At 37.0% G+C, this 27,258-nt stretch overlaps 1 protein-coding gene across 1 annotated transcript in view; it reads right to left on the bottom strand.

Annotated features, from left to right (window-relative positions):
- HDX (highly divergent homeobox) overlaps positions 1 to 27,258 on the bottom strand; it is a 101,580-nt gene that overhangs the window by 26,876 nt on the left and 47,446 nt on the right. The window contains exon 5 of the mRNA XM_037126733.2: positions 1,932 to 2,078. Coding sequence (XP_036982628.2) covers positions 1,932 to 2,078 — 147 coding nt within the window. The remainder of the gene's footprint in view (positions 1 to 1,931; positions 2,079 to 27,258) is intronic.

Genomic DNA, 27,258 nt, shown 5'->3' with positions numbered 1-27,258 from the left:
TTTTTTATTTCCCATCTGGATTCTAACAAAATAAAAAGAAAGACTCTCAGCCCTGGCTGGCACAGCTCAGTGGACTGAGCACGGGCCTGTGAACCACATGATTGCACTTCGATTCCCAGTCAGGGCACATGCCTGGGTTGCAGGCCAGTTCCTGGCAGGGGACACATGAGAGGCAACCACACATTGATGTTTCTCTCCTTCTCTCCTTCCCTTCCTTTCTAAAGATAAATAAATAAAATCTTAAAAAAAAGAAAGACTCTCAACAGGACAGTATTTATTTTGATAAATCTGTGCTCTATGACTTCTCCCCATACTTCTCCATCTATTTCCATGTATATATGAGAAAATATTTCTTCCTATAGAAGAGTTCTGTATTTTGCCACTTCTTTAATAGTACCTCTGTCTTATATTTTGGGGCAAATCTTTAGTGTGAGCTGCAGCTTACTCATACTTGCTCACAAAAGCCAACTCTTGGCATTTCTTCTGAACTCTACATTGAAAGAACCATGGAAACCACAGTGGGAATCTTCATGTCATAGAAATCAACAAATATTTTCCTTAAAGATTTGATTGTTAAATATTTAGCAGTACAGCATGCCACTATCTAAATCTTATATTGACATCTTTATTTAAAAAATTTTTATTGTTATTCAATTACAGTTGTCCCCATTTGTCCCAGATTACTCTCCTCTGCCCTACCTACCCCACCTCCCACATTCAATCTTCACCCCCAATAGTCTTTGTCCATGGGTCCTTTATACATGTTCCTTGATGACATCTTTAAAATGGAATTAAAAAATGCTGTTCCCTAGATTGATCAGTATAAATTTTAATCTATCATTCATTAAAAAATATGTGACATATATTTCGGATCACCTCAGGTAAATTTTTAAACAATGGAACATAAACATTAAAAATAGCATATACTTTACTCATTTAATATGTACAATGAAAATGTTTTTAATATAGTCACAGAGTTGTGCAACAATCACTACTATCTAATTCTAGAATATTTCTATCATGAAAAAGGAAACCTATACCCTTTAGCAGTCACTCCCCATTCATCCTTACACCCAGCTCAAGGGATCCACTAATCTATCTCTGTAAGTGTGTCAATTCTGGACATTTCATATAAATGGATTCATATATATGTGGTCTTTTGTAACTTGTTCTTTCACTTAGTATAATGTTTTCAAGATGCATCTATATTGTCACATGTTTCAGTATTTAATTCCTTGACATAGCCCTACAACAGCTCATTATATGCATATGACATATTGTGTTTACCCATTTACTTGATGGACATTTGAGTTTTTCTACTTTTTGGTATTATGAATAATGCAGTTAAGAACATCCATGTAGAAGTTTTTGAGTGGACATATGATTCATTTCTTTTGGATATATACCTAAGAGGGGGATTTCTGGGTCATATAATAAATCTGCTAATTTAGAGAACTGTTTTCCAAAGAGGCTAAAACATTTTACATTTTTACCAGAAGTGTATAATGATTCTAATTTGTCCACATCCTAGCTAATAGTGGTTATCTGTCTTTTTTATTCTAGCCATCATAGTAGGTGCTAAGTGATATCACATTGTTATTTTAATTTCCATAATTATAAATAATGTTGAACAACTTTTTGTGTGTTTATTGGCCATTTGTATATCTTCTTTGGATAAATGCTTATTCAAATTTTTGCCCATTTTTAAAAAATTGCATTATTTGTCTTTTGTTATTGAGATGTAGAAGTCTTTACATACTGTGGATATAAATTGCTTATCAGATACGTGATTTGAACATATTTCCTCCCATTATTTGCATTATCTTTTTCACTATAGTGATGGTATTATTTCCATCACATCATATAATTTTTAAAGCTTTTATTTATGACACTAATCAACTACACCATAAAAATTATTGAAAATGTCTTACCCGAACTATTTCACAGTCAACATTTAATTCAGTTGCAACTGCTTCAATTTTCTCTCTACAGATTGAGCCAAGGCTGGTCATGCCGTTGTCCCAGTATTTCTTAAGGGTGGCTAAGTCTCTGTCACTGAACTGAGTGCGGTCTTGTAGCTGTAGAACAAATTTTAAAAATTAGAATAATCAAAAGAAAAAATATTATAACACCCTGGCTAGATAGCTCAGTTGATTAGAGCATCAAGATACACCAAGGTTGTAGGCTCGATCCCTGGTCAAGGCACACACAAGAGGCAACCAATGAATGTGTCAATAAGTGGGACAATACAACTGTCTCTTTCTCTCTCTTCTCTCTCTCTCTCTTCTCCTTTCTCATCAATAAATAAAAATTAAAAATATAGAGCGTATCATCATGGTGAGTCATGGTAGGTTATTTTCAACACATAACAGTAGCTACATTAATTTCACAATTCTTACTGTGTTCCCCCCAATTTTGAAATGGGTATTTTCATATTTATTTTTATAACACAAAAGTGTATTAGAATAAAATAGAGAAGATTTTTAACTGATAGTAGTTAAGCAATGTTGCTCTTAAATGGTTATAATCACACAAATAATTCATATAATTATTTAAAAATACAGATAATTTTTTAATGAACAGAATCTCAATTAACCACACCCCTGGAAATAACACTTGTTCACATTGTAATGTATATTCTTTCCACCTCTTTTTCTATGATACACACATTCACACTTACACTACATATATTGAAAATATAACAGGGTCAGGATTACATCACTGTGCTGCCTTTTGATAACTTAATCTAGATTTCCATACAGATAGGTCTCCTGCTAAATTTACAATTATTTAAAAAGATAGATAAGTGTGAAGAGAATGTAGCCCTAAGAAAACAATCATATTTATGGCTTAAAGAAGTTTCATAACAAGCCTATCCTTTTTGTTCTTAGGTTTTTAAACCAATAAATTAGAGATTTTATGTATTACTTTAATGCAGTGAATCCTGTTGGCATCCCTAGGATGTAAATTAGAAGCATGAGAGAATAATAACTTCTATTTTACTGATAAGGAATCAGGAAGAGAGGAGTCAGAGGACACATTTAACAGGACACAGAGAACTTGTGGCAGAGCTGGAAATAGAAATACATCTGATTTTTTTTCCTACTAGCTTTATACCTATGATGTTTCCAGCTATCTCAAGAGGTGGTGAAAAAACCTAAAAATGAACTTTAATTAAAAATATGTCCTGCTGAGCCCTATGGGTGTATGTATGTGTTTGTGGTGAACGTGACAAAAATAGAGTGAGAGAAAGCCTGTGAAAGTGAGTTGAGGGCAAATGTTGCAAATTATTACATGAAGCATAAGGTTCTGTTGCTTTGCTTAAGAAGATATGGTCTGGTCCCACATGAAGACTAGATTTCAAGTCATTTCTAGACATATACTGCTTTCAACATTTCCTTTCTAACAGAAGTTTAAAATAAAACACTTTCCCAAACTGGATTTGGGTAACAATGGAAAATAATGTATATTTAACATGACTTTAAAGAGTTATCATAGCTAAAACTGACATTAATATTAAACAATAGGAGCAAATTTTTTTAAAGCTACATCCTTTCAGAAAAGAATTGGAGCTATCAGGAGGTAAATCAATAAATGAATTTTTAGTTTTGCACTGATAGTGAAGTTACATTGTATACTTACATGTGTCTCTTCATAAGAAATGCAGTATACTTTGTGTGTGTGTTAATTTCCTGATTGCTACATTTGTTCTTCCACTTCTTAAAAAACCCTGATAAGTAGCATTTATTTCACTTACTAGTACAAATTACATGTTCCAAATGAATAAATCAAAACATGCCATCCAAGCTTTATAATCAAATGGAACAACCCATAAATTATTTACAACTTAAAAATCTCATTAGGTGCCCATCCTGTATTGATTGTTCAATAGCTGTGGAGCTAAAATTTTCAATATAAAACTCAGAGCAAAATTAATGGCAATATGGTTCTAAGTCCATCATAACAGCCAGCATAAGTTGCCCATATTTTTCCATTGCTCTTGCATCAAATTCTTCAGTGCAAGCTAGTTTAAATTACTGACAGAAAGAAAAAAATAATGTACAGAAAACTGAAACACATGCAACCAATTAATTTCTAATTCATTTACAGGACATCTAAAGCTGATTCATCTCTTAAAATGAACTAAATAAAACCTTATTTAATTTGTTAGAAATGCGCTGGGGTCTCAGATTGTGAATAGGGCAACCTATTATGATAATACCTATTAAGTAGAAGCTTATAAGGGAAGAGCAGTTATTTTTAAAGCTTCTAAAAGCATATTTTAAATAATAGAATAAATGAAGTAATAAAAATCTATTAGCATTAAAACTGAATACCCATTTGCTGGGGGAAAGAAAGGTGGACACTTAAAAGAAAAGGTAGTTTCTTCTCTGAGGAAATCTGAAGGGGAGATTAGTTTTGTCTTTTTTTTTAATTTTTTTATTTAGTTAATTTTCAAGTACAGTTTTTTGTCTATTTCTCCCATCCCAGCCCCCCCCGCCCCGTGCTCCCCACCTCCCTCCCATTTCCATCCCCCTTATTTCTCGTCCCTGTGTCCTTCCTATTTGTTCCTCCAAATCCCTCCCCCTTTTTCCCCCTTAAATTCCCTTCCCTCTCCCCTCTGGTCACTGTCCCCTTGTTCTCTATTTCAGTGTCTTTGTTTTTTTTCTGCTTGCTTGTTTGTTTTGTTGTTTAGCTTCCTGTTAAAGGTGAGATCATATGGTATTTGTCTTTCAACCCCTGGCCTATTTCACTCAGCATAATGCTTTCCAGTTCCATCCATGTTGTTGCAAAGGGTAGTAGCTCCTTCTTTCTCTCTGCTGCATAGAATTCCATTGTCTATATGTACCACAATATTTTGATCCATTCATTTACTGATGGGCACCTAGGTTGCTTCCAACTCTTGGCTATTGTAAATTGTGCTGCTATGAACATTGTTGTGCATAGGTTCTTTGATATTGATGTTTTAGGATTCTTAGGATATAATCCTAGCACTGGAATTGTTAATGAACTTTAAAGCCACTTTCAAGTTACAAGATATGCCACAACCTAAATATTGGCTCAAGTGAGGGAGGCATATTTGGCAAGTAGATTTTGTGAAAGAAGTAACATTCCAGTAACCCTGAAATTCAAGGTAAAACCTGAGACTTGGCCCAAGTGACCAGGCAATTGTGTTAATTTCACTTAGATTATACTGCAGCATAATAGGAATATTTCGGCCTCTTCATCAACCTCAAGGACATTTTCAGGAATTAAGTTCTTTGCTTCATTTTTAGAAGTAACACAAGGTGTGCTCTGGCTGGGTGGCTTAGTTGGTTGGAGCATTGTCCTATGCACCAAAATATTGCGGGTTCAATCCCCAGTCAGGGCACATACCTACAATGCAGATTCAAACCCCAGTTGAGGTGTGGGGGGGGGCGGTACTGATCAATGTTTCTCTCACTCTCTCTCTCCCTCCCCCTTCCTCTTTTCTCTAAAATCAATAAACATCCTCATGTGAGGATTAAAATTTTTTTTTAAAATACAAGGTAACAAAATTCTGGTATTGGACATCAGAGTTTTCTCTTTTAATTATGTATTTCAGTTAAATGTAGATAGAACTCAACCATCTATTTGGAATCAGGAAAACCCTTAAAAATGAGAACTATCAAAAATTTATTTTTAGGGACTTCCACCAAGATGGAGGCATAGGTGTATGTGCCGTGCCTTCTCACACAACCAAGTTTAGAGACAACTAAATATTAGCAACAGAAAACATAGCCAGAACACGGAAAATTGAACTTTTCGGAAGTCTGTTAACAACAAATTCTTCAGCCTGACCGGTAAGGGGCGAAACCAGCGGCTGGTGAAACGGGGTTACACAGGAAAACTCGGTCAGCCGGACTCAGGCGCACGGAATCCAGGCGCGCGGAATCCAGGGGTGAGGAATCCAGGCGCAGGGTTGGACCTAGTGAGCTACCAAGCGAGCAAGCGACCTCAGGGGAGACAGCAGGGGAGCAGGGCTGCGTGTTGACTGTGGTCATGCATTTATGCTTGGATAGACAAGCGAGGGAGTGGGCGATTGGACCGGAACCCAGTGGGTCCCCACAGCAGGCGGCAGGGAGGGCGCCGCCATTTCCCTGCTCTGACCCCACCTCCGCCTGCAGCATCAGAACCCAGCGACTCTGAGTGGCCTGGCCCTGGTGAACCACCTAAGTCGCTGCTCCTCACCCAGCAGCTTGAAAAGGCAGAGGGGGTCGCCATTTCCCCACTCTGACCACGCCCCCACACACAGCTTCACAACCCAGCGACCTGGGAGTCCAAGGCTCCGCTTCTCACACTTAAAGGGCACGAACAGACCAAAAATGGCTCAAGAAGAGCTCAAAGCCCCAGAGCCTATAAATCTAAGCGATGAAGAAATAGCAAACCTCTCAGATGCACAGTTTAAAACACTGGTGATCAGGATCCTCACAGAACTGGTTGATTATAGCCACAAATTAGACAAATATATGAAGGCGAAACTAATTGAAATGAATGGAATTGCACAGGAAACCAATAGCAATGAAAAGGAAACTGGGACTCAAATCAATGGAGTGGACCAGAAGAAAGCAAACAATGGCCAAACAGAAAAGAGTCAAGAAGCAAGAATTCAAAGAAATGAGGAGAGTCTTAGGAACCTCCAGGACATCTTTAAACACTCCAACATCCGAATTATAGGGGTACCAGAAGCGGGGAAAGGCACAGCCACCAGTGGAAAACTTATTTGAACAAATAATAAAGGAGAATTTCCCCAATCTGGCAAAGGAAATAGACTTCCAGGAAATCCCGGAAGCTCAGAGAGTCCCAAAGAAGTTGGACCCAAGAAGAAACACACCAAGGCACATCATCATTACATTAGCCAAAATTAAAATGAAGGGGAGAATCCTAGAAGCAGCAAGAGATAAGGGGACAGTCACCTACAAGGAGTCCCCATCAGACTGTCAGCGGATTTCTCAAAAGAGACCTTACAGGCAAGCAGGGGCTGGAAAGAGGTATTCCAAGTCATGAAATCCAAAGACCTACAACCAAGATTGCTCTATCCAGCAAAACTTTCATTTAGAATGGAAGGACAGATAAAGTGCTTCTCAGATAAGATCAAATTCAAGGAGTTCATCATCACCAAGCCCTTATTATATGAAATGTTAAAGGGACTTATTGAAGAAAAAGAAGTTAAAGAAACATGAACAGTGAAAGGACAACAAACTCACAGTTATCAACAACCACACCTAAAACGAAAGCAAACTAAAAGGACAGCTAGATCAGGAGTGGAAACATAGAAATGAAGATCTCAAGGAGGGTTAGCAACAGGGGAGTGGGAGGAGAAGGGGGGAGAAGGTACAGAAAATAAGTAGCATAGACAGTAGATAGAAAATAGATGGGGGGGCAAGAATAGCATGGGAAATATAGAATCTAAAGGACTTGAGACACATGGTCATAAACTAAAGGGGGGTAATGGTGGGGATAGGGTGGAGGGGAATGAAGGGGGGAATAGAACAACTGTAATGGCATAATCAATTAAAAAATTAAAAAAATATTTTTAAAGATGGAGGCATAGGTGGAGACTCGGTGCCTTCTCATACAACCAAGTTTAGAAACAACTAAATATTAGGAATAGAAAACACAGCCAGAACACAGAAAATTGAACTTTTTGGAAGTCTGATAAGAACAAATTCTTCAGCCTGACCGGTAAGGGGCGAAACCAGCAGCTGGTGGAGCGGAGTTGCACAGGAAAAACTCCGTCAGACAGACTCAGGTGCGAGGAACCCAGGCGCAGGGTTGGATCTAGTAGGCGACTCAGCGAGCGACCGCGGGGAAACAGCTAGGGAGCAGGGCTGGGGGTTGACTGTGGTTGCGCATTTGTGAGCAGATAGACAAGCCAGGGAGTGGGCGATTGGACCAGGACCCAGCGCGTCCATGCGACAAGAGGCAAGTGGTAGCGGAGGGCGCCATTTCCCTGCTCTCACCCCACCTCCACATACAGCATCATAACCCAGCGACTCTGAGTGGCCTGGCCCTGGTGAACCACCTAAGTTGCTGCTCCTCACCCAGCAGCTTGAAACGGCAGAGGGTGCCGCCATTTCCCCACTCTGACCACGCCCCCATATACAGGGTCACAACCCAGCAACCTGGGAGTCCAAGGCTCCGCTCCTCACACTTAAAGGGCACGAACAGACCAAAAATGGCTCAAGAAGAGCTCAAAGCCCCAGAGCCTATAAATCTAAGCGATGAAGAAATAGCAAACCTCTCAGACGCACAGTTTAAAATACTGGTGATCAGGATCCTCACAGAACTGGTTGATTATAGCCACAAATTAGACAAACATATGAAGGCGAAACTAATTGAAATGAATAGAATTGCACAGGAAACCAATAGCAATGAAAAGGAAACTGGGACTCAAATCAATGGAGTGGACCAGAAGAAAGCAAACAATGGCCAAACAGAAAAAAGTCAAGAGGCAAGAATTCAAAGAAATGAGGAGAGTCTTAGGAACCTCCAGGACATCTTTAAACGCTGAAACATTCGAATTATAGGGGTACCAGAAGGGGGAAAGGAACAGCCACCAGTGGAAAACTTATTTGAACAAATACTAAAGAAGAACTTCCCCAATCTGGCAAAGGAAATAGACTTTCGGGAAGTCCAGGAAGCTCAGAGAGTCCCAAAGAAGTTGGACCCAAGGAGGAACACACCAAGGCACATCATCATTACATGAGCCAAGATTAAAATGGAGAACATTCTAGAAGCAGCAAGAGATGAGGGGACAGTCACCTACAAAGGAGTTCCCATCAGACTGTCAGCGGATTTCTCAAAAGAGACCTTACAGGCAAGAAGGGGCTGGAAAGAAGTATTCCAAGTCATGAAATCTAAAGACCTACAACCAAGATTGCTCTATCCAGCAAAACTTTCATTTAGAATGGAAGGACAGATAAAGTGCTTCTCAGATAAGATCATATTCAAAGAGTTTATCATCACCAAGCCCTTATTATATGAAATGTTAAAGGGACTTATTGAAGAAAAAGAAGTTAGAGAAACATGAACAGTGAAAGGACAACAAACTCACAGTTATTAACAACCACACCTAAAACAAAAGCAAACTAAAAGGACAGCTAGATCAGGAGTGGAAACATAGAAATGAAGATCTCAAGGAGGGTTAGCAACAGGGGAGTGGGAGGAGGAGAAGGGGGGAGAAGGTACAGAAAATAAGTAGCATAGATAGTAGATAGAAAATTGATGGGGGGGCAAGAATAGTATGGGAAATATAGAATCTCAAGAACTTGAGACACATGGTCATAAACTAAAGGGGGGTAATGGGGATGGGGAGGTAGGGTGGAGGGGAATGAGGGGGGAATAGAACAACTGTAATGGCATAATCAATAAAAATAAATAAATTTAAAGTTAAAAAATTTATTTTTAAATGTATTTTTCAATTATAGGTGACATAGAATATTATATTAGTGTCAGGTGTACAATGTACTGATTAGACATTAATTTACTTTACAAAGTGATTACCCCAGTAATTCTAGTACCCATTTGACACCATACATAGTTATTACAATATTATTGAATATATTTCCTGTGCTGTACTTTACTATTGACTATTGTAAATTACCTGCGACTATTTTCAAACTACCATTTTGTACTTCCAAATCTCTTCACCTTTTCATCCAGCCCTCCAAACACCCTCTCTTATGGTAACATCAGTCTGTTCCCTGTATCTCTCTATGAATCTGTTTCTATTGTTTTCTTATTTTGTTCTTTTGGGTTCCACATCTAAGTGAAATTATGTGGTATTTGTATTTCTCTGACTGACATTTCAGTTAGCATAATACCCTCTACGCCTATCCATGCTGTCACTAATGGTAAGATTTCATTATATTTTATGAGCAAGTAGTATTCCATTGTATTTATGTACTACCACTTATCCATTCATCTATTGATGGGCACTTTGTTGCTCCCATATCTTTGTTAATGTAAATAACACTGCCATGAACAAAGGGGTGCCTATATCCTTATGAACTTGGGGGAGTTATTCCAATATTCAAAAGTGGAATGGCTGGGACATAAGGCATTTTCATTTTTAATTTTTTTGAGGAAGCTCCATACTCTTTTCCACACTGGCTATACCAGTCTGCATTCCCAACAACACTGCATGAGGTTTCTCTTTTCTCCATATCCTTGCCAGCACTTGTTATTCATTGATTTATTGATGACAGCCATTCTAACTGGTATTAGGTGATATTTTATTCTGGTTTTAATTTGCATGTCTCTGATAATTAGTGACATTGAAATCTTTGCATATCTATTGGCCTTTTGTATGTCTCTTTGAAGAAGTGTTAATTTAGGACTTCTGTACATTTTTCAATTAGATTGTTAAAATTATTTTTGTTTTTGAGTTCTTTAAATTTTTTGGATATTAATCTCTAAGGATGTATCATGGGCAACTATCTTATTCCATTCAGTAGGTTGCCTTTTTGTTTTGTTCATAGCTTCCTTGCTTTACAAAAACTTTTTAGTTTGATGTAGTCTCAATTTGTTTACTTTTTCTCTTATTTCCCTTGCCCAAGTAGCTATATCAGAAAATATATTGCTAAGAGAAATGTTCGAGATATTACCGCTAATGCTTTCTTCTAAGATTTTTATAAAGATTTTATTTATTTATTTTTAGATAGAGGGGAAGGGAGAAAAAGAGGGAAAGAAACATCAATGTGTGGTTGCCTGTCACACCCCCACTACTGGAGACCTGGCTCACAACCCAGGCAGGTTCCCTGTCTGGGAATCAAACCTGCAACCCTTTGGTTTGCAGTCCAGGCTCAATCCACTGAGCTATAGCAGCCAGGGCTCTTCTAGGATTTTTATGGTTTTAAATCTTACATATAAGCCTTTAATCCATTTTGAGTTTATTCTTGTGTATAGTGTAAGAAGGTAGTCTAGTTTCATTTCCTTTATACGTATCTGTCCAATTTGCCTAACACCATTTATTGAATAGACTGTCTACATATACCCCATTCTATGTTCTTGCCTACTTTCTGACATACTAATTGGTCATCTAGGTGTAAGGTTATTTCTGGGCTCTCTATTCTGTTCCATTGCTCTATATGTATGTTTTTATGCCAGTCCTTTGTTGTTTTGATTATTAGAGCCTTGCAATATAGTTTGATATTAGGTAACCTGAAACCTCCAACTTTATTTTTTTCCTCAAGATTTCTGTTGCTCTCTGGTGTCTTTTGTGGTTCCATATAAATTTTTGAATTGCTTGTTCTAGTTCTGTGAAATCACCAAGAGTATTTTAATAGGAATTGCATTGAATCTATAGATTGTTTTGGTAGTAGGGACATTTTAAAGATGTTACTTCTTCCTATCAATGAGTATGGTATGTGCTTCCATTATGTTTATTATTCAGTTTCTTTCTTCATAGTTTTATAATCTTAAGAGTACAGGTCTTTTACCTCTTTGGTTAAATTTATTCCTAGGTATTTTATTTTTTAATGCAATTGTAAATGTTTTTTTTTTTTTAGTTTCCTTTCGTAATAGTTCATTATTGGTGTATAAAATGCAACCGAGGTATATTTATTTTGTGTACTGCTAGTTCACTAAATTTATTTATCAAATCTAGTAGATTTTTGTGAAATCTTTAAGATTCACTATATACAGTATTCTGTCATCTGCAAATAATGACTGTTTTTCTTCTTCCTTTCCAATTTGGATCCCTTTTACTTTTATTTCTACTCTGATTGCTGTGGCTAGAAGTTCCAGTACTATGTTGAATACAAGTTGTAAAAGTGAATATCCCTGTCTTATTCTTTGATCTTCATGGAAACACTTCTAGCTTTTTCCTATTGAATATGATGTTAGCTGTGAGTTTGTCACATATGGCCTTTTTTTCTTGAGGTATGTTCCCTCTATATCCATTTTGATGAGGGTTTTTATAATAAATGAATGCTAGATTTTATCAAATGCTTTTTCATCATCTATTAACATGATCATATGATTTTTACCTTTTGTTTTGTTTATGTGATGTTTCATGTTAACTAATTTGAGGACATAGTATTTGTATTCCAGGAATAAATCCCTCTTCATATATCATGGTGTATGATCATTTTAACATATTGCTGAATTCAGATTGCTAATATTTTACCAAGGATTTTAGCATTTTTGTTCCACAGTGATGTTGGCCTATACTTTTTTTTTGTCTTAGTAGTGTCTTTATTTGGCTTTGGAATCAAGATAATTCTGGACTTGTAAAATGAGATTGAGATTCTTTCCACCTCTTGAATTTTTGGAAATACTTTGAGAAGGAGAGGTGTTAATTCTCCTTTGAGTATTTGTTAAAATTCATCTGTGAATTTACCTTTCCCAGAACTTTTTTTTTTGTTTGGAATTCTTTTATTGCTGTTTTGATTTCATTGTGTAACAGGTCTGTTCAAATATTCAGTTTCTTCTTGATTTTGTCTTTGAAGAGTGTATCTCTAGGAATTTATTTATTTCTTCCAGATTGTCCGACTTGTCATATAATTGTTTGCATATTTCCTTATAATTCTTTATATTTTTGTGGTGTCAATTGTTATTTCTCCTTTTTCATTTCTGTATTTTATTATTTGAAAGGTTTGTCAATCTAGTTATCTTTTCAGAAAACACTCTCTTGGTTTATTTATCTTTTGTTTTGCTTTTTTAAGACACTTTTTGTTTATTCATGTTTTAATATTTAACATATCCCTCCTTCTCCTCATTTTTGGCTTTTTTGTTACTCTTTTTCTAGTTCCTTTAGGGTAGGTTTTTAAATTTCAGATTGCTTATTTGATGTTTTCTTACTTTTGGAGGTAGGCGTGTATTGTCATAAATTTCCCTCTTAATACTGTTTTTGCTGTGTGACATAGATTTCAGGTTATTTGTGTTTGCATTGGTTTTAAGAAATCTTTTGATACTTCTTTGATTTTATTGTTAATTCATTCATTATTTAGTAAAATGTTATTTAATCTGTGTGTTTGTGCGTTTTTGTATTGTAATTGATTTACTCTTTTATTCCACTGTTGTCAGAGAAGTTTCTTTTTTATATTTTATTGATTATGCCATTACAGTTGTCCCATTTTCCCCCCTTCATTCCCCTCTACCCTGCACACCCCCTCCCACCCACATTCCCCCCTTTAGTTAATGTCCATGTGTCACAAATTCTTTAGCTTTTATATTTCCCACACTACTCTTGCCCTCCCCCTGTCTATTTTCTACCTACTGTCTATGCTACTTATTCTCTGTACCTTCTCCTCCCTTCTCCTCCTCCTCCCACTCCCCTGTTGCTAACCCTCCATGTGATCTCCATTTCTATGGTTCTGCTCTTGATCTAGCTGTCCTTTTAGTTTGGTTTTGTTTTAGGTGTGGTTGTTGATAACTGTGAGTTTGCTGTCCTTTCACTGTTCACATTTTTTATCTTCTTTTTCTTAGCTAAGTCCCTTTAACATTTCATATAATAAGGGCTTGGTGATGATGAACTCCTTGAATTTGATCTTATCTGAGAAGCACTTTATCTGTCCTTCCATTCTAAATGAAAGTTTTGCTGGATAGAGCAATCTTGGATGTAGGTCCTTGCCTTTCATGACTTGGAATACTTCTTTCCAGCCCCTTCTTGCCTGTAAGGTCTCTTTTGAGAAATCCGCTGACAGTCTGATGGGAACTCCTTTGTAGGTGACTGTCCCCTCATCTCTTGCTGCTTCTAGAATGTTCTCCATTTTAATCTTGGCTCATGTAATGATGATGTGCCTTGGTGTGTTCCTCCTTGGGTCCAACTTCTTTGGGACTCTCTGAGCTTCCTGGACTTCCCGAAAGTCTATTTCCTTTGCCAGATTGGGGAAGTTCTTCTTTAGTATTTGTTCAAATAAGTTTTCCACCTCTTGCTCTTCCTCTTCCCCTTCTGGTACCCCTAAAATTTGGATGTTGGGATGTTTAAAGATCTCCTGGAGGTTCCTGAGCCACTCTGCACTTTTTTGAATTCTTGTTTCTTCATTCTTTTCTGTTTGTCTGTTTCTTTCTTCTGGTGCATTCCATTGATTTGAGTCCCAATTTTCTTTCCATCACTATTGGTTCCCTGTACATTTTCCTTCATTTCACTTAGTAAAGCCTTCATTTTTTAATCTAATTTGCAACGAAAATCGACCAGTTCTGTGAGCATCCTGATCACCAGTGTTTTGAACTGTGTATCCGATAAGTTGGCTATCTCTTTGTCACTTAAAAGTATTAGCTCTGGAGCTTTGATTTGTTCTTCTGAATGAGCCATTTTTGGTCAGATTGTGCCTGTTATATATGAGTGGTGAAGCCTTAGGTGTTCACCAGGGCAGGGCAACCTAGTCCCTGGGTTGTGATGCTGTATGTGGGGGCAGGGTCAGAGAGGGAGCAATAGTGCTTGTTCCACTCCCTCTTGAATTTCGATCCCCTCTGCCACTTCCCACAAGCAAGCTGGGCCCTTCTGAGGGCCCAGCAGGTTCCTGGGTGGGTGGGCTTGTGTATATTCTAGGACCTTGTAGGTATCTCTAACGAACTCTCCTGTGAGGCTGGGAGCCTCTCCTGTCACCTCAACCCCGACAAGTGTTTTCAATAGGTGCTTTTAGGCTTTATTTCCTGGCGCTGGGGCCCTGGGTTGTACAGTCTGTCTCGCTGCCCCTTTTTGCCTGGTTCATCTGCAATGTGAATGTGTGACTGTGGTCAGCCAGCCGCCTTGCACACCTCACTGGGTCTGCCCGTTGCCACCCTGTGCCCACGGTCTGCCGGCCACCACCTGTGCACCTGGGGTCTGCCAGCCACGGACACGGCCCCTCTTACTGGTCTGGATGAATGGTTGTCGGACTTAGGTACAATTCAGTTTTCTATCTGTTCTGGTTCTATTGTTATTTCTAAATCTTTGTTGTCCTTAATTTTGGTTGTGTGAGGAGGCACAGTGTTTCTACCTACCCCTCCATCTTGGCCAGAAGTCCTGTTGTCAGAGAAGTTTCTTCATAGGATTTCAATCTTCTTATATTTAATGAGACTAGTTCTGTGGCCTAGCATGTAGCCTAATCTGGAAAACGTTACATGTACACTTGAATAAAATGTATATTCTGTGGCCTTGATGTTAAATGTTTTGAAAATATCAATTGAATCCATCTGATCTAGTGTGTCTTTTGAGACTTCTGATTTCTTGTTGATTTTCTGTCTAGAAGGTCTATCCATGGATGTCAATATGGTGTTAAAATCCCCTACTATGATTGCATTCCTGTCAATCTCTCCTTTTATGTACATCAATATTTGCCTTATATATTAGTGCTCCTATGTTAGGTGCCCAAATGTTTATAAGGGTATTTCCTCTTGTTGTATTGATAATTTATCACTATGTAATGACTTTCTTTGTCTCTTATTATAGCCTTTGTTTAAAGCGTCTTTTGTGTGGTATAAGCATTGCTACCCTGTTTTATTTTCATTTCCATTTGCATGAAATATCTTATTACATCTCTTCACTTTTAGTCTGTGTGACTTTTGATCTGGAGTGGATGTCTTTTAGACAGCATATAAATGGGTATTGTTTTCTTACCCATTCAGCTACCTTGAGTCTTTTAATTGGAGTATTTAATTCATTTTATATTTAAAGTAATTATTGATAGGTACATATTTATTAGCATTTCATTATACACATTTATTTTTCTTTTTTCCTTTCTCCTTTTTAAGGAAGGCCCTTTAACTTTTCATGTAGTATTGTTTTGGTGGTGATGAACTTCTTTACATTTTTTGTTTTGGGGGGAAGCTAGCTACTTTTTCATTAAATTTAAGTGGTAGCCTTGTAGGGTAGAGCCGTCTTTGTTGTAGATCCTTCCTTTTTTTTCATCACTTTGACTATTTTGTACCAATCCCTCTGGCCTGAAAATTTTCCATGCAAGAATCAGATGACAGTCTCATGGGAGTTCCCTTGTAGGTAACTGTCTTTCTCTTGCTGCGCTTAAGATTCTTTCTTTGTCTTTGCCCTTTGCTATTTTAATTATGTGTCTTGGTATTGGCCTCTTTGGGGCCACCTTGTTTGGGACTCTGCACTTTCTGGACTTGTGTTTCTTTTTCTTTCACCAGGTTATGGAACCTTTTAGTCATTATTTATCCCAATATATGTTCAATCTTTTGCTCTTTTCTCCTTCTTGTACCACTATGATGCCAATGTTGTTATTATACTTGATGTTATCCCAAAGGTCCCTTAAACTATCCTCTTTTTTAATTATCTTTTTTTTTTGATGTTGCAATTGGGTGTTTTCTGCTCGCTTATCTTCCAAATCATTGATTTGATCCTCTGCTTCATATTTCCTGCTCTTGATTCCGTTCAGTGTGTCCTTCATTTCAAATATTGTATTCTTCATTTCTGAATGGCTGTTTTTTATGTTTTCTATGTCCCCTTTTTATTTCATTATTGTTTAAGTACAGTTTTCTGTCTTTTGCTCCCATCCCAACCCACCCACCAGTGCTCCCCACCTCCCTCCCATTTCCACCCCCCTTAGTTTTTGTCCATGTGTCCTTTATACTAGTTCCTGTAAATCCTTCCCATTTTCCCCTGAAATTCCCTCCTCTCTCCCCTCTGGTCCCTGTCAGCCTGTTCTCTATTTCAGTGTATTTGGTTTATTTTGCTTGCTTGTTTGTTTTGTTGTTTAGCTTCATGTTCAAGGTGAGATCATATGGTATTTGTCTTTCAATGCCTGGTTTATTTCATTCAGCATAATGCTTTCCAGTTTCATCCATGCTGTTGCAAAGGGTAGGAGCTCCTTCTTCCTTTCTGCTGCATAGAATTCCATTGTGTAAATGTACCATAGTTTTTGGATCCACTCATTTACTGCTGGGCACCTAGGTTGCTTCCAACTCTTGGCTATTGTAAATTGTGCTGCTATGAACATTGGTGTGCATAGGTTCTTTTGGATTGGTGTTTCAGGGTTTTTAGGATACAATCCTAACAGTGGGATTGCTGGGTCAATCCCTTTTTATGCTGATTATCTTTTGTTTAAGTTTGGAGTTGACCCATTCTTCCTTTAAGTTCCTTGAGCATTCTTTTTTTTCCCCTTGAGCATTCTTATAACTATTGCTTTGAATTCTGTATTTTGGTAGCTTGCTTCCATCCATTTCAATTAGATTTTTTTCTGCAGATTTCTACTGTTCTTTCATTTTGGATGTTTCTTTGTATCCTCCTTTTTGGCTGCCTCTATGCATTTCTTTCTGTGTATTAGATTGACCTGTGTCTCCCAGTCTTGGTGTAGTAGCCTTATGTAGTCAGTGTCCTTTGAGGCTCAGTAGTACAGTCTACATGACTGCCAGATGTAGGTGCTCCAGAAATGTCCCTTGTGTGGGTTATGTAACCTCTCTTGTTGTAGTTGAGTCTTAGTTACTATCAGCTTATCCATGGTTGGGGTTAACCCTAGCTGACTGAAGATTAACCCTGACTAAAATGTACAAGGTATTGTGTGGGGGCTGATTCCACTAAGTGGTATTTGTTCCAGTGGAGTCTAGTACTTGCCAAGATATCCATTTTGCTGTTCAACTTATAGAGGTATTCAGGTTGTACTCTATTGTGGTCCAAAGTCCATCACCAGGTATATATTGATTCTGGTCCTCTTGAGAGGGACTCTGGGGTAGGTCAATGTCAGACCCTGCCTGTACCCAGCCCTGAGCTACACATTAGGAATTACAAAGTGATCCACAGTTGATCCACAGATCAATTAACCCAGGGGAAAAGTATCCCACACCCTAGAGTCACATAATTCAGTTTCTCCTTGTGCATTTCTGATATCCCCTATGTCTTCCCAGACACCCTTGATAGATTTCCAAGAAAGATTGTGCCATGGGTCCATACTGGCTGCAGCTAGCTGATTCCTCAGCAGGGCTCGAACTTTGCAGAGTGGGCTCATGAGGAGTTGGGAGGGAGGGGCTAGTGTATCTACCCAGTCTGATGCCCTGTGGCAGGGAGTCCTTGACCCAGGGAAATGATATCTGTGGGTAGTCTGGGGAAGGGACTAAGCATAGGGACATTAGCAAGTGTCCCTCCCACTTTCTCACAGAAACCATACAACCCAGTCTCTGCATGTAGGACTCTAGTCTTCTCTGAGCTGCTGTCCTTCCACCAGAGCTCAGGGTAAGTGGCCCTTGAAGAGGGTGCCTAGGTTTCTAGCACTTTCCCTAGTGAATGGAATCCCTGCTGTTTTCACAGCCAGATGTTATGTGGGTTTCTTTTTCCCCTGCACTGGTGCTCTGGGCTGGAATGCCTGGCATGGAGCTGAGAGCCCCTGTTCCTCAGGGGCACCATTGCAACTGATATATCTCTCTAGATTGTCAACTGCTGCACACAGGTGTTGGACCAGCCCTTTTCACGTCTCTGATCACTCCTTCCAGTCTTGATGTGAATTCTTCTGTAAGTCCTTGGTTATGTCTTTTTGTTCAGGTAGTCTTCAGTTGGTTATTCAGGTTGATTATTCTATAACTAGGTAATTCTCATTTGGTCTTGGGAGGAGGTGAGTGTAACTTCTGCCTACTCTGCCACCATCTTGGATCTCTTACTTTAGTGCTTTTAACTGGTACATTGCATTCCATCATATGGACAATCTCTGATTTACTTAAAGATTTATCTAATATTGGATATTTAGGTGGTATCAGGTTATTGCTATTAAAAACAATGTGGAAGTGGGCATTTTCATAGATATATCTTATTTTATATTTACAATTATATATAATAAAAAATTCTTAACCATGTGTTTTGATCACCTCTATTGTTTCGCATTGATGGAGAAGTGATTCCTATTCTACAGTTATGAGGATGGCAGAACAAATGAGTCCCAACACCAGACAGATGCAATCAACTCAGTGTATTATTTTCTTAAACTCATAGCCAGGAAGAGGAAAACACTGGATGACAAACAGGGTGACATAAGAATTCCACCTGGAAACAGAATGAATAAACAGAGGCTGTGGTGTAACTCCTGAGATTGGTAAAACCCCTTTATCCTACAGGAGTATGTGATTAGATTTTTTAATCATTTTGAAGGCTGAAATATATGCTAGTCCCTATTTTTCTATATCTATATCAGTGCTAGCTGAACTTTGTAATTTTTGCTACTTAAGTAAAAATTAAAACAGTAGCTTTCCTTTATTTGTGGTTTTACTTTCCATAGTTTCAGTTATCCATGGTCAACCATGATCCGAAAATATTAAATAGAAAATTACAGAAATAAATGATTCATGAGTTTTAAATTATGTACTGTTTTGAGTCACATGATAGAATCTTGTGCTGTTCTGCTCCATTGTGGATGTAAATCACCTTTTTCTCTAGCTGTATACTCATGCTGTATACACTATCCACCTGTTAGTCACTTACTTGCTGTCTCAGTTATCAGATTGCCTATAGCAGTGCTTGTCTCAAGTAACCCTTATTTTACTTAATAATGACCCCCAAACAGAATAATAGTGGTGCTGGTAACTCAGATAGGCCAAAGAGAATCCATAAAGTGCTTCCATTAAGCGGTGAGTTGAAATTTCAGTACTATCTACTGAAAATCTTCAAACTTATCCCCTTCAGGTGAGAAGGGGTACCATACCTATCTTGACTGAACAAGATGGAGGAAATATTTCATAAAAATAGAAACAAAACAAAATGCTAGGATACCAATACTTATACCAGAGAAAATAGAATTTATTTTTATTATTATATTTTAATCTTCATCTGAGGATATGTTTTTTGATTTTAGTGAGAGAAGAAGTTGGGGGATGGAGAGAGAGCAAGAGATAGGGACATTGATGTGAGAGAGGAAAACATTGGTTGGTTGACTGTTGGATGCACCTTGACTGGGGATCAAACCCACAACATTTTGGTATAGCGGATGACACTGCAAATATAACTGAGCTGCCAGGCCAGGGCCTGGACAAAAATAGACTTCAAACAAAGGCTATAACAAGAGACAAAAAAGGACCCAGCAATTCCACTTTTGGGCACTTATCTGAAAACAAAACACTAGTTTGAAAAGATACATGCAGCACTATGTTCATTGAAGCATTATTTGCAATAGTTAGTATATGGAAGCAATATATTTACATATATAATGAAATATTACTCTGCCAAAAAAGGAATAAAACCTTGCCTTTTGTGACAACATGGATATACCTTGAGGGTATTATGCTAATTGAAATGTGTCAGAGAAATACAAATTACATGTGATTTTACTTATATGTGGAATCTAAAAAACTAAACAAACAGACTCTTAGATACAGAAAACAAATGATAATTGCCTTAAGGTTTAGCAGTGGGGAGACAGGTAAAATGGTAAAGGAGATTAAGAGGTACAAACTTATAACATAAATCATGAAGATGTAAAGTACACTATAGGGAATAGTCAATAATGTCACAATAACTTTGAAGAGTGACAGATGGTTATTAGACTTCTCATGGTGATCACTTTATAAGGTATGTAGATATCAAATCACTATGTCATATACCTGAAACTATCATGATATTTCACATCTACAATACTTTAATTAAAAAGAAATTTACATTATAGAATGCAAAAAGAAAAGGTGGGTATTTAAATCTACTTTTTCAACTGTAAATCTTGTGAAATTTACATGTAGATCATTTATGTGATAAAATTTAGCATTTAAATGGACATGTGTTGTAAGTATGAAATGCATACTGATTTTAAAGGTTGTAATGGTAAAAAGGGAACGTGTAAAATATCTTAATAATTTTTGTACTAATTACACATTCAAATGATAGATTTTGGATATATTGAGTTAATGTATATCATTAAAATTAATTTTACCTGTTGCTACTAGAATATATCAGTCTATATATGTGGCTCACAGTATATTTTTATTGTACTACACTGGTCCACAATGGGGCTGATTTCAAGGATGCGATGGTAAGAAAAAAACAGATATTGAGATATTTTCCTTGCTTTCATGGAACTAAGATTTTAGATTTAATAGGAAGATACTTATTAATGAAATAATCATATAATCAAATATAAAATGCCATTGTGATCAATGACCATGTTGGTCACTAACTAGCTTCTTCTGGAAGCACATTCTACCCACAAAATGAAATATAACTGCTATCTGTCAAATTTTTTCCACCCACTTTCAAAGAAAATTTTCCCAGTGTCAATGCTCCTTAGCCAGAATCCACTAAGAATATGCCAGTATGTACTCTGCAGTGTGTAGGTTTTGCATAACTTTGTCAGATTTGTGTCTCGCTATTTCATATTATTATATTCTTTTAAAGGTATTTTTAAATGTTAAATTTCTGATCATTTGTTGCTAGTATGTAGACATACAATCAATTTTTGCATATTGACCTTATATTCTGTGATCTTGCTAAAGTCACTTATTCATTCTAATTGCTCTTTTCATGAAATATATTTTCTATATAAATGATATCTGGTAATAAAGATATTTTCATTTGCAAGTTGGGCAGCATTTTTTTCTTTCCTTACAGCACTGTTAGAACCTCCAATGCAATGTTTGTGAGAGGGGGCATCCATGTGTTGTACCTGACCTTGTGGGGAGGCACTCAGTCTTTCACAATTAAGAATGATGTTAACGACTTCCGGCCAAGATGGAGGAGTAGGTAGACACACTGTGCCTCCTCGCACAACCAAAATAAGGACAACAAAAATTTAGAAACAAAATAACATCCAGAACTAACAGAAAGTTGAATTGTATAGAAGTCGGACAGCCAAGGAGCTGGAATAGACACATTCATCCAGAGTGGTAGGCGGGGTGGAGAAGGGTGTGGGAGCAGAGAGGGGTTGCAGCACAAGAAGTGGTGACACCAGGCACCCCAGGCATGCAATGGTACCAGGCAGACCCTGGGTACCCAGGCAGCGGCTGGCAGACCACGGCCATGGGGTGGCAATGGGCAGACCCAGCAAGGAGGCGATTGAGAAGGGGGCATCGTGTGCAAGGCGGCTGGCGACTGGGCAGTGGTCCCACATTCATGCAGATAACTGGGGAGTGAGACAGATCGTGCAACCCAGGGTCCTAGCGCCAGGAAATAAAGCCTAAAAGCACCCATTGAAAACACTTGTGGGGGTTGAGGTGCTGGTTTATCAATTTTGTTGATTTTTTAATAAATCATCTTATGATTTCTATTTTGCTCAATGTATTTATGCTTTTTATTTCATTGATAACCACTCTGTTGTTTTGCTTTGTATACATTCATTTGCAATTGAAGGTGAAGTTACTGAAAACTTTTTTTGTATTACTCTTTTTCTGATATGGTCATTTAGTGCTATATAGTTCCCCATAATTACTTTCAAAAAATTTTGAAATGGTCCATTTTCATTTTATTCAGTTAATGATACTTTCTAATTTATCTTTTATTTTCATTTATTCACTGATTACTTAGAAATGTGCTATCCTGGGGCTGGTGTGGCTCACTGGATTGAGTGCCAGCCTGTGAACCAAAGGGTTGCTGGTTCAATTCCCAGTCAGGGCACATGCCTGCGTTGTGGGCCAGGTCCCTGGTAGGGGGTGTACGAGAGGCCACCACACATTGATATTTCTCTTTCTCTCTCTCTTTCTCCCTTCCTTCTCCTTGCTCTAAAAATAAATAAATAAAATTTAAAAAAGAAATGGTTTTTATTTTTCAACTACTTAGATTTTTTGGAAATCTTTCTGTTATTAATTACTAATTAACTCCTTTTTTGGTCAAATAACATATTTTGAATAACTTTAAACTTGAAATTTATTAGAACTATTTTGTGTGGCTCAGAATTAATTTACTTCGGAAAATGTAATGAGTATACTTGCTCATGATTGCTATTGCTGGTCATATAGCTCCATAATTGTCAACTAGGTCAAGTAGCTTAATAATGTCATCCACATCTTCTGATTCTTGTGCATTTTTTAAATAAATTTTTGCAACAAGGATACTGAAAACTCTAAGTACACTTGGTAATTTGTCTATTTCTCCTTATACTTCTATTAGTTTGGGCTTTTTATATTTTGAAGCTCTGTTATAAGGTGCATAAATGATTACAACTGTTATGTCCTTTTGATAGATTGACTTGTCAATAACAAATGACCTTCTTTATCTCCGTTAATAATCTTTGCTTTGATATTAACTTTCTCTGTTAGCAATATAGCCATTTAACCTATCTGTATATTTACAAAGTGTGTGTCCTTCTTATAGGCAGTGAACAGTGGGTCTTATATTTTTTAATCTGATTTTACTATGACATTTAATTAACATGTTTGAGTCATTTACAGTGAATGTGATTATTAACAGAGATAGGTTTGTCTATCATCTTGTTATTTGTTTTCTATTTTAAGCATTTATTCTTTATTTTTTTCCTTACTACTTTTTATTATTTTTTAAAAACAAGTGTTGAATTATTTTTATTATTTAATTTTATCTGTTTACTTTTTGGCTTATTGGCCATAACTGTTTGGTTGTTGCAACTCTTATTAGTTGCTTTAGGACAAGGTTTCTCAACAGCAGCATTATTGACATTTTTAGTCTGGGTAATCATTTGTTGTCCGAGTCAGTCCTATGAATCAAAGAATGCTTAACAGCATCTGTGGTCTGTGCCAGTAGATGCCCCTTGTACATCTCCAAGTTGTGACAAGCAAAAATGTATCCAGACATTACTAAATGTTCCCTGTATGGAAAAATCATCTCTATATGAGAACTACTGTTTCAAGGGTTTTATTTATTTATTTATTTATTTATTTATTTATTTATTTATTTATTTTTGCTTTAGGGTTTATAATATACATCTTTAACATTTTACCTTAAAACTACTTCATGTTACTAGTTTAAGAACCATATAGTAGTGTATTTCCTTTTCTTTGCTCCCAGCCTTTATTGCTTTGTTGTCATATATTTTACTTATATTTATGCTCTTAGTCTCATATTATATTGTGATTATTTCATTCAACAGTTAATTGTTTTTAAATATGTGAAAAAAGTTATATATTTACCCATGTAGTTAACTTTTCCAGTGCTCTTTGTTCTTTTGTGTAGATCCAAATTTCCATCCAGCACCATATTTCATTTGCATGAAGGAAATTCTTTAACATTTATGTGCGAGTTTGCTGAACATAAATTCTTTCACTTTGTATACATCTAAAAAAGTCTTTATTTCATGGTGAATTTTGAACAATATTGTAGTTGAACATAACAGTTAGGCTGATGGTTTTTCTTCCGTACTTTAATGATATTGTGCTTTAATGATAATGTCTTTTCACTTGTATGTTTCTGATGAAAAAACTGATGTCATCCTTAACTTTGCTTCTCTATTCATAACATATATGTATTATCAAGATGATTTAATTTTTTTTAAATCAAGAGTATTGAGCATTTAAAAATTATTACAAAGTACTTTTGCGGTTCTTGTACTTGAGTTTCATTGAGCTTCTTCTATCTGTATGTTTATAGGTTCATCAAATTTGAATATTTTAATACACTATTTTTATTCAAATAGTTTTTGTTCTCCCTCAAATGCTTTGAGATACTTCAATATTATATATATTAGGTCACTTGAAATTCTTCCACAGCTCACTGATGCTCTTTTTGTGTTATTTTTTCTTTTTTCACTTTGGATATTGCTAAGCCTTCAAGTTCACCAATCTTTTCTTTTGCAATAGTAATATTCCATTAGTATCTTCCACTGTGTTTCCTTCAAAGACATTGTAGTTTTCAACTCTAGAAGTTGTTTATGTCTCTTTATATCTTCCATGTTGCCACTTAAGTTTTAAAACATTTAAAATACAGTCATAACCCTGACTGGTGTGGCTCAATGCATTGAGTGCCAGACTGCAAAGCAAAGAGTCACCAGTTCTATTCCCAGTCAGGGCACATGCCTGGGTTGTGGGCCAGGACCCCAGTAGGGAGCACTGGAGAGGCAACCACACATTGATGTTTCTCTCCTTTTCCTCCAACTCTTCCCCTCTCTAAACATAAATAAATAAAATGTAAAAATAAAACAAAATAAAATAAAATGCAGTCATAATAATGGTTTTAATAGCTTCTTCTGCTAAAACTAACATGTGTCAGTTCTGGTCATTTTCATTTAATGATTTTCCTCCATATCATTGGTCATATTTTCCTGCTTCTTTACACTGTAGTAATTTTTGATGGATGACAGACACTATACATTTTACCTTGTTATATGTTCTTACAATTAAGATTTAGCTCTGTTCTGCGATCCCAATAGGTTATTTAGGAACTGATTGATCCTTTGTGAACTTGCTTTTAAGTTTTGGATTTGTTAAGCACAATAGGAGCAGTATTTAGTCTGTAATAAGCTTTCTGTGTATTTTACACAATGGCCTCTAAACTATAATTTTTTTCTTTCTGTTTGGTTGGAAAAACACTATTACTGGTCCATATGATTACTGTTATTTCTACTGTTTTTAGATGGTTCTTTTTCCAGACATAATTTCTCCATACACATGGGTACTATATACTCAGTTGACTTTCAAGGATAACCTTTTGCAGATTTCCTGTGTTCTTTTTCTGCATAGTGCTTGCTTCTCTAATATGCTGTCCTGCAAACTCTAATCATCTTATTCTCCCTGGATCCTTAGCTCCATTTCCTCAAGTCAAAGAGCATTTGCAGGCCCCACCTGGGCTTCTTTTCTCTGCACCACAGTCTCACAACATCCTCAAGGCAGTACTAGCATCGCTGTCACCCACTGCTGAGGTAGACAGTCACTGAGGTGGAAACTCATTATCCCACCACCTGGCTTTCATGCTCTTATATAAATAATCATTTTCTTCTGAGTATGATGGGATGTGTGGCTTGCTTTTAACCAATAGAATTTAACAAAAGTGATGAGGTGTCGCCCTTGTGATTATGTTACATTATAAAAGACTTTTTTAAATTATATTTTATGCTACTATAGTTTTCCCAATTTCTCCCCTTTACCTCCCCTCCACCCTGCACACCCTAACCCTCCAGCATTCCCTCCCCTTAGTTCATGTCCCTGGGTTGTACATATAAGTTCTTAGTGTTCTCTGTTTCCTATACCATTTTTTACCTATCCCCACCTATTTAATACCTACCATTTATGCTTCTTCTTCCCTGTACCTTCCCCCCATTATCCCTTCCCCCACCCAACTGAAAACCATCCATATAATGTCCATGTCTTTCATTCTGTTCCTGTTGTAGTTGTTTGTTTAGTTTTTGTTTTCATTGTTTTTCTTTTAGTTTTTTAGGTTCATTTGTTGATAGTTGTGAGTTTACTGTCATTTTACTGATTGCATTTTTTATTTTCCTTTTCTTAGATAAGTCCCTTTAGCATTTCATATAATAATGGCTTGATGATGATGAACTCCTTGAACTTGACATTATTTGGGAAGAACTTTATCTGCCCTTCAATTCTAAATGAAAGCTTTGCTGGATAGAGTAATCTTGGATGTTGGTCCTTGCCTTTCATGACTTGGAATACTTCTTTCCAGCCCTTTCTTGACAGCCAATGTTCTTTTGAGAAATCAGCTGCTAGTCTTATGGGAACCCTTTGTAGGTAACTGTCTCCTTTTCTCTTGCTGCTTTTAAGATCTTCTCCTTGTCTTTCATCTTGGGTAATGTAATTCTGATGTGCCTTGGTGTGTTCTTTGGGTCCAACTTCTTTGGAATTCCCTGGGCTTCCTGGACTTCCTGAAAGTCTATTTTGTTCACCAGATTGGAGAAGTTTTCCTTTATTATTTGTTCAAATAAGTTTGCAACTTCTTCTGTTATTCTTCTCCTTCTGGCACCCCCAAAATTCAGATATTGGAATGTTTCAGGGTGTCCCAGAGGTTTGTTAGACTCTCTTCACTTTTTTTGAATTCTTGTTTCTTCATTCTGTTACAGTTGTATGTTTATTTCTTCTTTTTGTTCCAAATCAGTGATTTGAGTCCTGGTTTCCTTTCTGTCACTGTTGGTTCCCTGAATATTTTGCTTTATTTCATTTTGGGTATCTTTCATGTCTTCTTTCATTTTTTGACCAAGCTCAATCAGTTCTGTGAGAATTTTGATTACCAGGGCTTTAAATTCTCCATTAGATACATTGGCTATATCCTCATCACTTAGCTCTTTTTCTGAGGTTTTGCTCTGTTCTTTCATTTTGGCCCTATTTCTTCATTTGGGGTCTATGTTAAGTTGTAAGGGTGTGGGGTCTTAGGTATTCAGAAGGGCAGGGCAATCCTCCTTGCTGCCCTGCAGCACTGCCTGTAAGGATGGGGCCAGAGAGGGAACAATGCAGCTCACCTGCCATCTCTAGTGC

Source organism: Artibeus jamaicensis, unplaced genomic scaffold (assembly GCF_021234435.1).
Source record: "Artibeus jamaicensis isolate MK-2021 breed Jamaican fruit bat unplaced genomic scaffold, CSHL_Jam_final contig_241, whole genome shotgun sequence".
Taxonomy (NCBI): Eukaryota; Metazoa; Chordata; class Mammalia; order Chiroptera; family Phyllostomidae; genus Artibeus; species Artibeus jamaicensis.
The sequence above is the reverse complement of the archived record's forward strand: the minus strand, read 5'-3'. Positions and strand labels throughout refer to the sequence as shown.